General features: G+C 34.4%; 1 protein-coding gene across 13 annotated transcripts in view; it reads left to right on the top strand.

Moving 5' to 3' along the window:
- Nucleotides 1–16,752, top strand: part of CCDC57 (coiled-coil domain containing 57) — a 323,421-nt gene that overhangs the window by 72,958 nt on the left and 233,711 nt on the right. For all 13 annotated transcript variants that reach the window (XM_007482813.3, XM_056817294.1, XM_056817295.1 and 10 more), the window contains exon 3: nt 12,799–12,907. In XM_007482813.3, the coding sequence (XP_007482875.1) occupies nt 12,799–12,907 (109 nt within the window). The remainder of the gene's footprint in view (nt 1–12,798; nt 12,908–16,752) is intronic.

Below are 16,752 nucleotides of genomic sequence, written 5' to 3' on the forward strand. Positions count from 1 at the left end.
GAATTAATAAAACAAAGTCAAAAAATTTACAAATTAAAAGAAAACATAAACTATCTCACTGAAAAGGTGACATATCAGGAAAGAAGAGGAAGGAGAGGCAATCTGAGAATCATTGGTCTACCTGAAAAGCCAGAAATAAACAGGAACCTTGACATCATAATACAAGATATCATCCAAAAAAACTGCCCTGAGATGCTAGAACAAGGGGACAACATAGACATTGAAAGAATTCATAGAACACCTTCTACACTAAATCCCCAAAAGGCAACTCCCAGGGATGTAATTGCCAAATTCCAAAGCTTTCAAGCTAAGGAGCAAATGCTACAAGAAGCCAGAAAGAAACAATTCAGATACCAAGGAGCTCCGATCAGGATCACACAAGACCTGGCAGTGGCCACACTGAATGACCGCAAGGCCTGGAACACAATATTCAGAAAGGCAAGAGAACTGGGTCTTCAACCAAGAATCATCTATCCATCAAAACTGACTATATATTTCCAGGGGAAAGTATGGGCATTCAACAAAATAGAAGATTTCCAAGTATTTGTAAAGAAAAGACCAGAACTCAATGGTAAGTTTGATATCCAAACACAAAGAGCAAGAGAAACATGAAAAGGTAAATACGAAAGAAAGGGAAAAGGAGAAAAAATGTATTTTTCCCCTTATATTCAAACTCTCTTCTATAAGGTCTACATTTAGAACAAATTATATATATTAATATGTGGGGAAAATGTTATGTGTAAGTCTCAAAAATTGTATGCATTATTGGAGTAATTAGAAGAATCACTCATGGGGAAAGATTGGGGCATTAAGATGATATGGAGAAAGGGTGGGGAAAGAAAGAAAAAGGGAGGGAGGGAATTGATGATGGTATCAAGATATATTTGAAGAAATAGGAATAAATTAAATAGAATAATCCTTGTCACACAAAGATACACATGGGAAGGGGAGGGGAAGAATTCTCTTATAAGAATGAGAGGAAGACAGTGCTAATTGGTACTACTTAAACCTTACTCTCAGTGAAATCAAATCTGAGAGGGAAGAGCATCTAGACCCATTGGGATCTTGAATTCCATCTCATCCAACAGGGTAAGGGAGAAGGGAAAATTAAGGGGAGCTAGGAAGGAGGGAGTTCAAAAGGGGAGGGAAGGAGAGGGGGGAGGAAAATTAATAGACCCTAAAAAAAAGAAGGGAACAAAAAGGGAGGGGCTAGAAAGGGAAGTAGATCAAGGGAGGGGATTAGGGGGACTGATTTAAAGTAAACTACCAGTTTAAAAGGTTATAGCAAATGAAGAAAGGTCAGAATTAGGGGAGGAAATCAAAATGCCAGGGAAGTCACAAGTGACAACCATAACTTTGAACGTGAATAGGATGAACTCTCCCATAAAATATAGACGAATAGCAGACTAGATTAGAATCCAAAACCCTACCATATGTTGTCTCCAAGAAAGACACATGAGGCGGGTAGATACTCACAAGGTCTGAATTAAAGGATGGAGTAAGACCTTCTGGGCCTCAATTGATAGAAAGAAGGCAGGAGTTGCAATCATGATCTGACAAAGCCAAAGCAAAAATAGACCAGATCAAAAGGGATAGGGAAGGTAAATATATTCTGTTAAAAGGGAGTATAGACAATTAGGAAATGTCACTAATCAACATGTATTCACCAAATGGCACACAAATTTCTAATGGAGAAACTAGGAGAACTGAAGCCAAAAATAGATAGTAAATCTATATTAGTGGAAGACCTGAACCAACCACTATCAAATTTAGATAAATCAAATCAAAAAATAAGAAAGAGGTAAAAGATGTGAATGAAATATTAGAAAAATTAGAGTTAACAGATATATGGAGAAAAATAAATAGGGACAAAAAGTAATACACCTTTTCAGCAGTACATGGCACAGTCACAAAGATTGACTATGCATTAGGTCTTAAAAAGATGGCAAACAATTGCAGAAAAGCAGAAATAATAAATGCAACCTTTTCAGATCATAAGGCAATAAAAATAATGATCAGTAAGGGTACGTGGAGAACCAAATTAAAAATAAATTGGAAATCAAATAATATGATACTTCAAAATCAGTTAGAGAACAAATCATATAAACAATTTATAATTTCATTGAAGAAAATGACAATGGTGAGACATCCTTTCAAACCTTATGGGATGCAGCTAAAGCAGTAGTCAGAGGGAAATTCATATCCCTGAGTGCATATATTAACAAATTAAGGAGGGCAGAGATCAATGAACTGGACATGCAAGTCAAAAAACTCAAAAGCGAACAAATTAAAAATCCCCAGAAGAAAACCAAATTAGAAATCCTAAAAATTAAGGGAGAAATTAATAAAATTTAAAGTAATAGAACTATTGAACTAATAAATAAGACTAGAAGCTGGTACTTTTAAAAAAACAAACAAAATAGAGAAAGTACTGGTCAATCTAATTTTAAAAAAGGAAAGAAGAAAACCAAATTAACAGTATCATAGATGAAAAGGGTTACCTTACTTCCAATGAAGAGGAAATTAAGGCAATCATAAAAAACTTCTTTGATCAATTATATGGCAATAAATATGCCAATCTATGTGATATGGACAAATATTTACAAAAATATAAATTGCCTAGACTAACAGAAGAAGAAATAGAATTCTTAAATAATCCCATATCAGAAAATGAAATCCAACAAGCCATCAAAGAACTCCCTAAGAAAAAATCCCCAGGGCCTGATGGATTCACAAGTGAATTCTATCAAACATTCACAGAACAGCTAATCCCAATACAATACAAACTATTTGACATAATAAGCAAAGAGTGAGTTCTACCAAATTCCTTCTATGACACAAATATGGTACTGATTCCAAAGCCAGGCAGGTCAAAAACAGAGAAAGAAAACTACAGAGTAAGCTCCCTAATGAACATAGATGCAAAAATCTTAAACAAGATACTAGCAAAAAGACTCCAGCAAGTGATCAGGAGGATCATTCACTATGATCAAGTAGGATTCATACCAAGATTGCAAGGATGGTTCAATATTAGCAAAACCATTTACATAATTGACCATATCAATAAGCAATCCAACAAAAACCACATGATTATCTCAATAGACACAGAAAAATCCTGTGATAAAATCCAACACCCATTCCTTTTAAAAACACTAGAAAGCAAAGGAATAGAAGGGTCGTTCCTAAAAATAATAAGCAGTATAGATGTAAAACCGTCAGCAAACATTACCTGCAATGGGGATAAACTAGATGCATTCCCAATAAGATCAGGAATGAAACAAGGATGCCCATTATTACCTCTATTATTTGACATTGTACTAGAAACACTAGCAGTAGCAATTAGAGAAGAAAAAGAAATTGAAGGTATTAAAATTGGCAGCGAGGAGACCAAGCTGTCACACTTTGTGGGTTACATGATGGTCTCCTTAAAGAATCCTAGAGAATCAACAAAAAAACTGGTGAAAATAATCAACAACTTTAGCAAAGTAGAAGGATACAAAATAAACCCACATAAGCCATCAGCTTTTCTATACATCTCCAGCACATCTCAGCAGCAAGAATTAGAAAGAGAAATCCCATTCAAAATCGCCTTAGACAATATAAAATACTTAAGAATCTGTCTCCCGAGACAAACACAGGAACTATATGAACGCAACTACAAAATACTCTCCACGCAACTAAAACTAGACTTGAGCGATTGGAAAAACATTAATTGCTCATGGGTAAGACTAGCTAATATAATAAAAATGCCCATCCTACCCAAACTTATCTATCTATTTAGTGCCATACCCATTGGACTTCCAAAATACTTTTTTACTGAATTAGAAAAAACATAAAGTGCATTTGGAAGAACAAAGGATCAAGGATATCCAAGGAAATAATGAAACAAAAAAATACAAAGCAAGGTGGTCTTGCAGTTCCAGATCTCAAACTATATTATAAAGCAGTGATCATCAAAACAATTTGTTACTGGCTAAGAGACAGAAAGGAGGAATAGACTTAGGGTAAGTGACCTCATCAAGACAGTCTATGACAAGCCAAAAGATCCCAGCTTTTGGTACCGAAATCCACTATTTGATAAAAATTGCTGGGAAAATTGGAAAACAGTGTGGGAGAGATTAGGTATGGATCAACATCTCACATCCCACACCAAGATAAACTCAGAATGGTTGAATCACTTGAACATAAAGAAGGAAACTCTAAGTAAATTAGGTGAACACAGAATAGTATACATGTCAGACCTTTGGGAAGGGAAAGTTTTAAAACCAAGCAAGACTTAGAATCACAAAATGTAAAATAAATAATTTTGACTACATCAAATTAAAAAGCTTCTGTACAAACAAAAGCAATGTAACTAAAATCAGAAGGATAGCAACAAATTGAGAAACAATCTTCATAACAAAAACCTCTGATAAAGGTTTAATTACTCAAATTTACAAAGAGCTAAATCAATTGTACAAAAAATCAAGCCGTTCTCCAATTCATAAATGGGCTAGGGACATGAATAGGCAGTTTTCAGTTAAAGAAATCAAAACTATTATTAAACACATGAAGAAGTGTTCTAAATCTCTTATAATCAGAGAGATGTAAATCAAAACAACTCTGAGGTATCACCTCACACCCAGCAGTTTGGCTAACATGACAGCAAAGGAAAGTGGTGAATGCTAGAGGGGATGTGGCAAAGTTGGGACATTAATTCATTGCTGGTGGAGTTGTGAATTGATCCAACCATTCTGGAGGGCAATTTGGAACTATGTCCAAAGGGCGATAAAAAGACTGTCTGCCCTTTAATCCAGCCATAGCACTGCTGGGTTTGTACCCCCAAAGAGAGAATAAGGAAAAAGACTTGTACAAGAATATTCATAGCTGTGCTCTTTGTGGTGGCAAAAAATTGGAAAATGAGGGGATGCCGTTCAATTGGGAAATGGCTGAATAAATTGTGGTATATGTTGGTGACAGAATACTATTGTCCGAATAGGAATAATAAAGTGGAGGAATTCCATGGAGTCTGGAACAACCTCCAGGAAGTGATGCAGAGCGAAAGGAGAAGAATGAGGAGAACATTGTACACAGAGACTGATACACTCTGGTACAATTGAATGTAATGGATTTCTCCATTAGTGTCAATGCAATGTCCCTGAACAATCTGCAGGGATCTAGGAGAAAAAACACTACCCACAAGCAGAGGACAAACAGTGGGAGTAAAAACACCGAGGAAGGGCAACTGCTTGACTGCAAGGGCTGAGGGGATATGACTGAGGAAAGACTTTAAATTAACACCACAATGCAAATACCAACAATATGGAAATGGGTTTAGATCAAGGACACATGTGATACCCAGAGGAATCATGCGTTGGCTATGGGAGGGTTGGGGGGTCTGGGGGGAGAAAAAGAAAATGATCTTTGTTTCCAATGAATAATGTTTAAAAATGTCCAAATAAAATATTTAAAAGGAAAAAAAAAATTTTAAATGGGCCAAAATTCAGGAAGCAGTTGCATGGCTCAGTGGATTGTGAGCCATGCCTAGAGACGGGAGGTCCTAGATTCAAATCTGGGCTCAGACACTTCCCAGCTATGTGACTCTGTGCACGTCACTTAACCACTCTTCTCCCTTGGAAAGAATATACTATTGATTCCAAGAGGGAGGGTAAGGGTTTAAAAAATAACTAACTAAATAAGATAAAATGGTCCAAAATTTTACCTCTGACCTTATTTTATCTCATAAGCAGACCCAGAGGTAATATAGACATCTCACCATTTGAGATGCTGCTTTGACATTCACCTATTCAGGCACAACCATTTACTCCCCGCCTATATTGTCATTGTTAGGAGGGGATACAACCATTGCCACATATATCAGACAACTACACACTAAATTGCAAGAACTCCCAAGACTGTAGATCTGTTGTTCAAGCAGGCCCCAGAGATTTCTCGCTTTATGATTTAAACTCAGGTAATAGCATCTACATAAAGAATTTCAAATGTACTGGGTCAACTGAACCTGCTTATGATGGACCTTTCTGAGTCCTAGTGACTGCACCAATAACAATTAAAATTGGGGAGGACTCAGGGATTCCTTGTAGCTATGTAAAATGAGTACCTTCTGTTGATAATGAATAATTGACTGTATTGATTTTATTTGGCTATTGATCATGATAACACTTTCCTATTGTAGGATCTGTATTATTTTGTGGCACCTTATTTAATCCTTCTATTTTGAACAAATTGCTCTTATAGAACAATACACATATTACCTCAAAAAAAAAACTTTATTATTGACCTGATTTGCTTTTCATAACAGTTTAAGCCTTCTGTCATTTTTTTCTTCTTAAATGTATTATTGCTTCTATCCCTCCATTACTTTATCTACTTCATTTGCACTCACACTGTGAATCATGGCAAGTGAAAGAGGAAATTAATCCTATTTTTTGGCAAATAGCCTTTATATTTTACCTCTTTAATTGTGAAATATATACAATTTTGATATTTTTTCATTATTGTTTTTCTTCCTGCATGTGATACAGTATTTTAGTTTTCTCTCATTTTTTCATATTTAAAGCATGTCACCAATAATGAAAAGATTTTTTTTAATTGCTTTACTTTTTGCAATAGAATAAGCTAAGATGTCCATTTGCCTAGCATATAGATACATACCCAAAAAGCTTTGGACTTTCAACCTGCCATTAACTTGTATCATGAGACTTTTGCTCAATGACTATGTCTGAATCAAGGAGAAAAATGGACTACAAAGGAGCACAGAAGTTGACCTGCAAAGTGCCACACAAGCACAAAAAATAAAAAAACCAAACCAATCCTACAGGGATTGACGACATTCTGTACAAAGAGCACAAGGACTTGATCATTTGTGTGACTCAAGGTTGCGGCTATTTAACATGTGTTAAATGCATTACTTCCTTTTACCACAATCTTTATCAAGTATATAATATCGATTGTTCTGGCTTCAGCTCCATTATCCTTGAAAGCAGAAAAAAGGGTCAAACTAGGGAATGTTATTTCCCATTTGTTTCAAACCCTAGGTTTTTTTTCCTTCTATTTTCTTTCATGATGTGATAACTTACTGTAGTCCAGGCTGCTAGGTTGGGTTAGTGAATGATTGTCAGTGAAGTCTTATGGGACATAGATTGCTACGAGACCCTGTTGTGATTTGTGAATTTCTTTTCCTTTTTCTATTTCTTTTTCATATTTTTGATATTCTACATTTCATTCAGGGGTTATTTTTAAATTTCTTTGGATTCTTTGATGTTTTTAATAATTGATTCATGTACCTTATGACTTGACTATATATCCCTGTGTGATTCCTATGTATTGATATCCTCCTCAAGGGGGAATGTGTCTTTATTTGGTAATAAAAAGTTTTAAGTTCCTTTTGAGAAAAAACATCTTTTAAGGATAAGAAATTTGCTGCCTCCCAGAATCCAGAGACTGAATTCCTTGTGGAAGATGCCATGGAAATGTCCATAAAGACGGCACACTGCTTCAGGAGTTCCTGAGTAAACCTGAATGTGCAGAACTGAACTTTGGGGGGGGGTTAAATACATTTGTTTATAGGTACTTTGTTGTACCAAAAGGGACTACTTCCTAAATTGGTTTTGTTCTTGATTCCTTTTTGTTTCCTTATCCCTAAGCTGTTGTATTTTCCCTGTGTAAAATTGTATGTACCTTAATTATGTTTAAAATAATCCATTGGAGAGACTGGTTCCCCAAAAGATCAGAGGGGGGTATGGGCAGATGAAAAATTTGCAACACTTGAGTTACATTCCCAGCATCCTTTTAAGTTAAGTCCTCATTTTACATAAGGATACTTAGAAGATAAATGTGGCTGAGAGCCACACTGTGGGGCTCTTTTTTTGTAGTTTGTGCTTTTGGTAAGGTGTTGCAAGTGTGAGTCTCTGTCTCTCTTTGCTCTGCTCACTTGACTGAAAAAAACTTTTTCTTTCCTCTCTCTTTTAATTATTATTAAAAATCCTATAGAGCCTAACATGGATCCTTAAACATAGCAGTTTACTAATAAATATTTGTTGAATCAAATAGGTTAATAAGAAGCATTATTCTACTTTTCCAGTTACAAATGATTTCACATTTAAGTCTGAATCTTCCCAAAGGAAGAAAATATTTTAACATTAAAATTTTTTTTCTGTTAAAAGTAGATTTTAACATATCAGTAGAATAAATCCAGGTGCTTGAGTGACACATATGTGCTGCTCAATTGCATATCCAGGCTATATCCAATTATTTAATGGTTAATGATTGATTTTAGTATTAGGAATACTGGAAAGGACATCAGCTATTTAGATAGTCCCAACATGCTATAAAACTCGTCTTATGTGAGAATATATGAATATTATACATATTGAAAATGACCTATAATCAATTATAGCATTTTAGTAATAATCCTATATCTTTGATATCTTTTAGTTTTAATATCTTAAAGTAAGATTGTGTTGTTTATACAAGAAATAGTTCAACAAAAATGTTAAAATCCTACTTAAATACATTTTCAGTTTCTTTTCTTAAAAAACAGATCTTTGATTTTTGACCCTCTATTTCTTTGGGGGGGGGTTATTCTGAACTAAAACACCAAAAAAAGCATTTCCACACATACAGAATACATAAGAATTGTATCTGAAACTTCAGCTATCCATTCTATTCCACTTGCTTTTTATTTAAAAATATTGGGACAGTTAGGTGGTTCAGTGGATAAAAAACCATACCTGAAGATGAGGTCCAGGGTTCAAATGTAGCCTCTGTACTCTCTGGTCTGTAATCTCAGGTCAAGTCACTTAACCCAAATACCGAGCCCATACTATTCTTTGGAATCTATACTTAGTATCAATTCTTAGTCAGAGGATAAGCATTTTAAAAAAGTAAAATAATAAAAAGATAAATTTGACATAGTAATTCCAAAACTGATATGCTTATTTGTGCTTTCTTTTGAAATTCCTTCTCTTTTATACACAAAAGTTATAATGATCTTTTTTTTTAAAAATAATCTTTTTAATAGTGGCGTCTTCCAAAACCCTCTCAATTAATGAAAAAGTAAGATTAGAAAAAAAACTTATAACAAATAAGCATAGTCAAACAAAACAAATCCACATGGCTGATAAGTACAAAAATTTATTTCTCTGTACTTTGTATTCATTATTTCTTTAGGAGAAAGTAGAGTTATTATACTTCATTTTAGGTTTTCTGGTTAGTCATTGCATTGATCACATTTCTTGTCTTTCAGAGTTGTTCTTTATACTGTACCTTTTTAATATAAATTGTTCTCCTGGTTTTGCTTACTTTATTTACATCAATACCCAGGATACTATGAAATCATCTTTTTTTGTCATTTGTAATGTTTTACTCAAATACCACAGTTTATTAATTCCCCAGTTATCCAAGAGGCAATCTCTTTAGTTTCTAATTATTTTCTTCCCTTTTAATCTCTTCTGCAGGATCAGGAAAATTGTTTTATTTGTAGCCATTCCCTCCCAAATATTACCCTCCCTTTTTTTCACTGAATCTTTGCTTGTAGTTTTTAATTATTCCTTCTTTTATGGGACCTCTAAATTTGTAAAAATTTTTGTTATTGTTCTGTGGTTTTTGTGATTTACTCATCTCTTCAGCTTCAAGTTTCTGAATTGAGGTTTTTGTGCCAGGTTCAGTGAGTTTTTGAGTAATATGCTCAGAATCACCCTTGGTTCTTTGGTTTGCTCTCTGCCTTTCTGAGTCAGCCCCTTCTAGGTTGTTAAGGTTTAGAACCCTGGGTCTTTATGGCTTTCTCAGAATTCAGCATTAGGGACATCAGAGTCCCTGGGCTCTCCTTGTCCGAGCACTGTGCTGATTGCCTTCTAGGCTTTCCATGGTTAAACACTATTAGGCTTTCTCAAAGGAACCTTCTATTCTTGCTGCTTGGAGATATCAAGTCCAGGTTCTCCTGTAGTCTACCCTATCACTGGCCCTGTTGACAGGTCTACTTTTCTATTGCCCATAGAGTTTTGGGAATTTTTGGTTCATTTTTGTGATGGAAGAATTTGCTCAATTAATTTCTTGATCATTATTCAATCTACAGCAAACTTTATAGAGTTTTTCTATAGTAAGTTGTAGGAGCTGGGTAGTCTTTCTCCCAGTTTAGATTAGAAGTCTGACTATCCATTTCTTAGTGCCTATATTATGTGAACAACATTAGCTTAATGGTGTTGTTATCCAGTTTAGATTTATGTGGAGCCACCTTCTGGCTAGGTAATTTAACTACACTTGATGTTTCAAACTATGCTTGTGAATGACCCTCATATAGGAATAGCTGTAGTACTACCACTAGAGTCCTCCCAGTTCAGTTGTTAACTTTAGAACAACTAATCTTTTGCCAGACCTGCCCACTGAAAGTGAAATGTGTTAATAATATATTGAGCTAGAATTGATAGCCCTTCCCATAAAAACAATATTATGAGGATTAGGTTTTATAATTGAGTTATATAACGAGTTAAATAGGCTTTTTTGGTTAACCTGGATACCTAATCCCCTTTTGTAACATTTTTCCCCCTTTGTTGAAAATGTGCTATCCTTATATATTTGAATGTGATTCTGCTGGTGACTTCCAGGCCAGGCTTTTTTCCTTTTGGTAGGATATGAACTTGGACTGCTAAGAAATATATAATCTATAACTACTCTCTTGACTAAATAAAAGCGAAAAAGATTTGTATTGGATGGTGTCTCATCAGATTTGTTGCTAGAATTTAAGTTGTTCTCTGGTTTCTGTTTACTTTTCTCTACATTGGTTTATACATGTCTTCCCAATTTTCTCTGAATCTCTCCCTTTCATCATTTTTGCAGTTATATTATTTTTACATTACATAACTTAACCCAGCCATTCCCTAACTGATGGTTACCTATTTTATTAACATTTCTTTGCCACAGTGAAAACTGTTCTGTATTTTCCTTATACATGGTTCATTTTTCTTTTTCTTTGGTCATTTCAGGTTACATGCTTAGTAGAAATCTCACTGAGATAAAAGAACGCAAAATTTAGTGACTTTTTATATAGATTCAAATTTTTTTCCAGGACGGTTGAACTATGTCCCAGATTCCATAATTGTGCACTAATCTACTTAGCCTCCTACATCTTCTCCAACAAGCACCAATTTCCATTTTTGTTATTCTAATGGATTGAATTAGCATTGTGACATCTTAGTAGAATAGGATTGATTACCCTAGTTCAAAATTCAATTATATAGATTTAGAGTCAGTCAATAAAGATTTATTATTAAACATATTTTAAGTGCTAGTCACTGTGCTAAACTCTGGGGAGACAAAAAGGAAAAAGATACTCTTTGCCCTCAAAGAACTTGCAGTCTAATGGGGAAAAGGAAGCAGAAAAGCTTCCTTTTACCTTCAGCATCAAATATAAAATCCTCTGGCTTCTAAACCCTTTCATATCTTGTCCCCCTCCTACTTTTCCAGTCTTCTTACACCTTGTGCCCCATCCCACCTTTGCCTGATTTTTAAAATTCACCTAAAATCTCACCTTCTACATGAAGTCTTCTCAGACTTACATAATGCTAGTGTCTTCTCTCATTATCTCTAACTTATCCTGTATATATCTTGTTTGTACATAATTGCTTGAATGTTGTCTCTCCCATTAGACTGTGATTTCCTTGAGGGCTAGGACTGTTTTTGCATAGTAAATGGATATTTACTTAACTTAATATGACTTAAGAGAAATGCAAATCAAAACAACTCTGACCCAGTAATTTGATAAAGTTTACAAAATCAGTGTTGGAAAGGTTATAAGAAAATGGACATGTCCATTATTGGCAGAGCTGTAAGTCAGTACAATAATTTTGGAAAACACTTTAGAATCAGGCAAATAAAGTGACTAAGTGATTCTGCTACATACCTTAAGGAGGTCACTAATAATTAAAAAATAAAAGCCTCCATATACACCAAAATGCCTACAGCAGCATTTTTTGTAGTGACAAAATACAGGAAAAAAAAAATAGATGTGTATTGCCTGAGGAATGGATTTACATATCATGGTACATTACTATGCTTTTAAGAAATTATGAATATAATTAATGTTAATTGTCTGAGCTTTAGAAGTAATTGTCTGAGCTTTAAAAGTCCTTGTTGCTGGTTCAACCTCCCCTGAGACATATGCTGGCTTGCTGAGGTGCGGCCTGCCTTGGTAGGCTGGTCTACCCTCTTTTCCCACCCTGGTGCAATGTACTTTTCTTGTCAACTTTCTGAGTTGTCTTGGCCTAAAAAATTGCTTTACCATATCTTTTTGTTGTTTCTGACACTCCAGAATTTATTTTGAGGTGTTAAACAAAATTGGTTTGGAGAGTAATTTGGGAAAGAACAGGAGGGTTCCTTTTCCACCATCTTGGCTCCAACATGAATGAAGCAGAATTGCAGTAGCTCAAAAGAAACATGAGATGTGCAAATTTAGAAACATCTCCGTCTCTCCATCTCAAATGGGCTATTTGTACCTTACTACAGGAGAGCCTTCTGAGCTTATAATGGTCTGGTCAACCACAGTTAGACACTTTGTTCATTGACCCCAGCATTATGTTCTCATTTTGGTCCTATTTGAGTATAAAGGAAAATAGTAACCCTTTATGATTACAAAATATATGCATATGCTATATGTATATAAAATACACTTAAATGCTTATTATATGATTTAAAAAACCCTTTCAACAAAATCCTTGGTAAGTGATATTTAACAAGAATTCTGAGGTTCTTTATGTCTAACCTTACTTATGATTTCTTTTATTGCCTCCTTTTCTTTTGTAGTAACAAGAACTGTGAAATCGACCACCATCGAGAACAATATGAAAAGTTGAAGTGGCAGTTGGAAAGAAAACTCCAGGAACTAGATGGAGAGCTTGCTTTGCAGAAACAGGTATGGTATTTTTGGAAGCCTTTTCTGCTTTTTCTAATCACTAAGACTAGATTTTGAAGCTATTTAAAATTTAAAATTAAAAAAAAATATATTAAAAGGCCTAAGGAAGAGGAGATCAGGGGTTCAAACACAGTTCCCATCTGTAGCTATGAAGATAGAATTGGTTGTAAAAAGTTTTCATTGTTTAAAAATCTAAAGAAGAATAAAATTAGTGTATTGGAAATCTGGCATATACTACATTGGTATCCCTAGAAACTACCAGACTATTGAATTACCAGTGTTGAAATAATCAGTTCCTTAATTAATGTCTTGAGAGTAATATAAAGTAACAAATATCATTCCTATCCTCCCCAACAGCCACCTGACCCTAAAATAGAAGGATAATTTTTCATATTCTCTTAAATGATACTAACTGAATCTCTTTCAACAGATATCAATAAGTAATAGTATTGTAATTCTAAATAGAAATTTACTAATTGACAAGTGCAACCCCCAATTTTTCTCTTTGAAACTCTTGGCTTAAACATTTATAAAACCCTAACTTTGTTAAGGAAATAGTCTAAAGCAGAAGTGTCAAACCCACAGACTGCTACTGGTCAATACTTCCAAGTACAGCTTGAACCAGTTTAAAATATTTAACAAAATAATAAAAATGCAATAGAACGTAATGTTAATAATATGCCTAAGCCAATAAGAGGCTCACAGGGATCCATATGTACAGTTCAGTGCATTCTGTTTTTATTCAAGCTTTACATCACTGGTCTGAAGGACACATACTCCCAAAAAGTTGAGGGCTAGATTTCCAATTCATAGGGTACTTAAAATATTCTAGATGAAAAAATACTATTATTACTTTTGCTCTCATATTGGCTTCATGGAGATGGGAAGTAGTGCCATTTATATTGCTACCTGCATTAGGTTCAAGATAATTATGTCCAAAGAATAGCCCTGTTCCCTCAATTAAACTGAGATTTCTTAAAGGTCATCTTTTTTTAAAGTTGTAGCATAAGTAAAATACAGGATTCATATGTATTCACAGCCACATAGGATTGATGTTGAACTTGAAGGGACCTTAAAAATTATCCCATCTAAACTACATTTTATAGATAAGTCACCTGAAGTCTAGAGAGGTAAAATTAACTTTATTTACCTAAGGCCATATAGTAACAAAGTTGAAATTTGAACCTAGATATTCTGTCTACACAGTGCTCTTTTTGTTAGCATTCATTAATTCAAAATTCATTCATTCATTCAAAAAACTTATATTGAGCTCTTACTATGCAAGACATATTGCTAAATAGGTACTTCGGAGAGACTGTGGCAGATTGGGGAGAAGAAGAGGGGAGAGAATACAGAAAATAAGATGGTTCCCCCTCAATGGAGTTTATGGCCTAGTAGGAGAGATGAGATATACACACAAATAACTATAGAGTAATATAAAATTTGAAATTACATGATGTTAAGTACTTATTTTAGTTTAGATGGCAAAGGGGTTATTTGTAGCTGAGACTGTTGGGAAGGTTTTGTGAAAGAGGGGGCAACATTTGTTCTGAACCTTCAAGCTTGAATTGGAATCCTATAGGTGGAACCTTTTGGACAAGAGAAGACATTAAGTGTTATCTGTTTCGTTAGGCTATTATCATTTCAATTCTCTTTTATTCAAGGTGTTAATATATATATATATATATATATAGTATAGCTTCATCTGGATTCTAGTGAGTAATGTAGCAAGATGTTAGGGCTTTTTTCTTCTTTAGATAATATGTTTAAACATTATAAGTCCCTTGCAACTTCTTCTTAAAGCCTGGGAAAATAAAATATAGTAGCAATTATAATTGGAAAATTCCATGTACTTTGTGTTCAGTCAATTAAAAAAAGTACATTTATTTTAGGTACTATTTCTTTTTTGAAAGTTTCTTCACATTTTCTTTATGCTTTTTCTATACTTCAAGAAATTTTTTTCTTTTTTCACTCTCCCAATGACCTTTCAAGGGTAACAAAAAAACAACAGTTAAAGAAAAACCAACCAACATGATGTCCAATAACATATACAACATTCTGCATTCATTCTCCCATCTGTTCTCAACATTTTCCAGTGGAAAGAAGCATATTTCTTTATCTACTTTCTTGGGCCCAAGATTAGTCATTATAGACAAAGCTTTTAGCTTCATTTCTTTTAATAAAAATTTTTAACTTAATTTAAAAAAATAATTTCTTTTAATTAAAAAATTATTTTTAGCTCCAAATTCTCTTTCTTCCTGTCTCTTCCCTTCTACCGTTTGAGAAGGAAATATAATACACATTATACATATGAAATCATGTAAAACATTAGCCATATTTCAGCTTTAGTTCAAAGAGTTTTTTTAAACCCTTACCTTCTGTCTTAGAATTGATACTAAAGGGCAGCTGGGTGACTCAGTGTATTGAGAACCAGGCCTAGAGACGGGAGGTCTTAGGTTCAAATCTGACCTCAGACACTTCCCAGCTGTGTGACCCTGGGCAAGTCACTTGCCTAGCCCTTACCACTCTTCTGCCTTGGAGCCAATACACAGTATTGACTCCAAGACGGAAGGTAAGGGTTTAAAAAAAAAAAAGAATTGATACTAAATATCAGTTCCAAGACAGAAGAGCAGTAAGGACTAAGCAATTGGGATAAAGTGACTTGCTGAGGTCATGCAGCTAGGTCAATATGCTTTTCATTTACATTATTGTAGTCATAGTGTATATTATTTTCCTGGTTCATACAAGTCAATAAATGAGATTTACTATAATGACTTTTATCTAAAGTACAAGGACGTTTTATATTTCTTTTGTTTTGCTGCAGGTACTTATGACAACTTCAAGTAGCCTCATATGTAGTGTTTTCCATGCTTTTCTTATTCTGCTCTTGGGAAGAAGTGGACTGACTTAATGAATTGAGAAAAAATGGCAGCACATCCTTATGGGGAACTGATTCTGCTAAATGTGACTTTTTTTCCTTTCCACCTTAGGTACTATGTCACTTTGTAACCTTTGGAAAATGACTTCCTTGTGGTTTTCCATCTATATAATAAAGATATAGGTAGGCTCTGACTTTTGGAAAGAGTATTATTGAACTTGGTGTCAGGAAGACATGTGTAAAAAATTCCATCTCTTTTTTTAGTTTAGCCATCAATCCACAACTTAACTTCTTTGCACCTCAAATTCCTTATATGCACAATTAGTTTAACAACAAAGTGACATTGATGACTATTTTACCTGATTATGTTCATCAACAAGGATCTAGCCCTATAGAGTCCTATGCTCACCTTCCTCTAGCTTATGCAAGGTGAAGGGATGTATAAATGCTGACTATGGTTCTCAAAAACAAACACTTTTTATTTCTCAGTTCTACCTCTCTCTGTGGGGTAGCACTAAACATCATCAAGAGTTATGTGTTTTTGTGGATTTACCCAGTCAGAATAACAACAGCTAACATATGACTCTCTCAGATTTGCAAAATACTTCATATATTTTATTTGATCATCACAATTACCCTGTGAAACAGATATTATCCTATAAATTAAACTGATGCCTTTATGACTCAAATACAATTCTAGCCACTCCACCATGTTGCCTCTTTAGAACAATTCTCCAATTCCCACCTACTGACTCAACCAAACCTTTTTTTCTTGAACTTGTTAGTTTAGTGAGCCCTAGTCTTGTGACTTTGCATAATAGAGTCATTTATTCATAGAAGCAGACAGTCATGCTTTTTTAAGGGGTAAAAATTAGGGGTTGTTGACTGAATATATTATTTTAGTGGTTGCCAGGGATTAAATTCCATCCCAATAAAATACTCGTCAGTTTGGGATTTTTATGGTGGT

This window comes from Monodelphis domestica, chromosome 2, assembly GCF_027887165.1.
Source record: "Monodelphis domestica isolate mMonDom1 chromosome 2, mMonDom1.pri, whole genome shotgun sequence".
NCBI classification, from domain to species: domain Eukaryota; kingdom Metazoa; phylum Chordata; class Mammalia; order Didelphimorphia; family Didelphidae; genus Monodelphis; species Monodelphis domestica.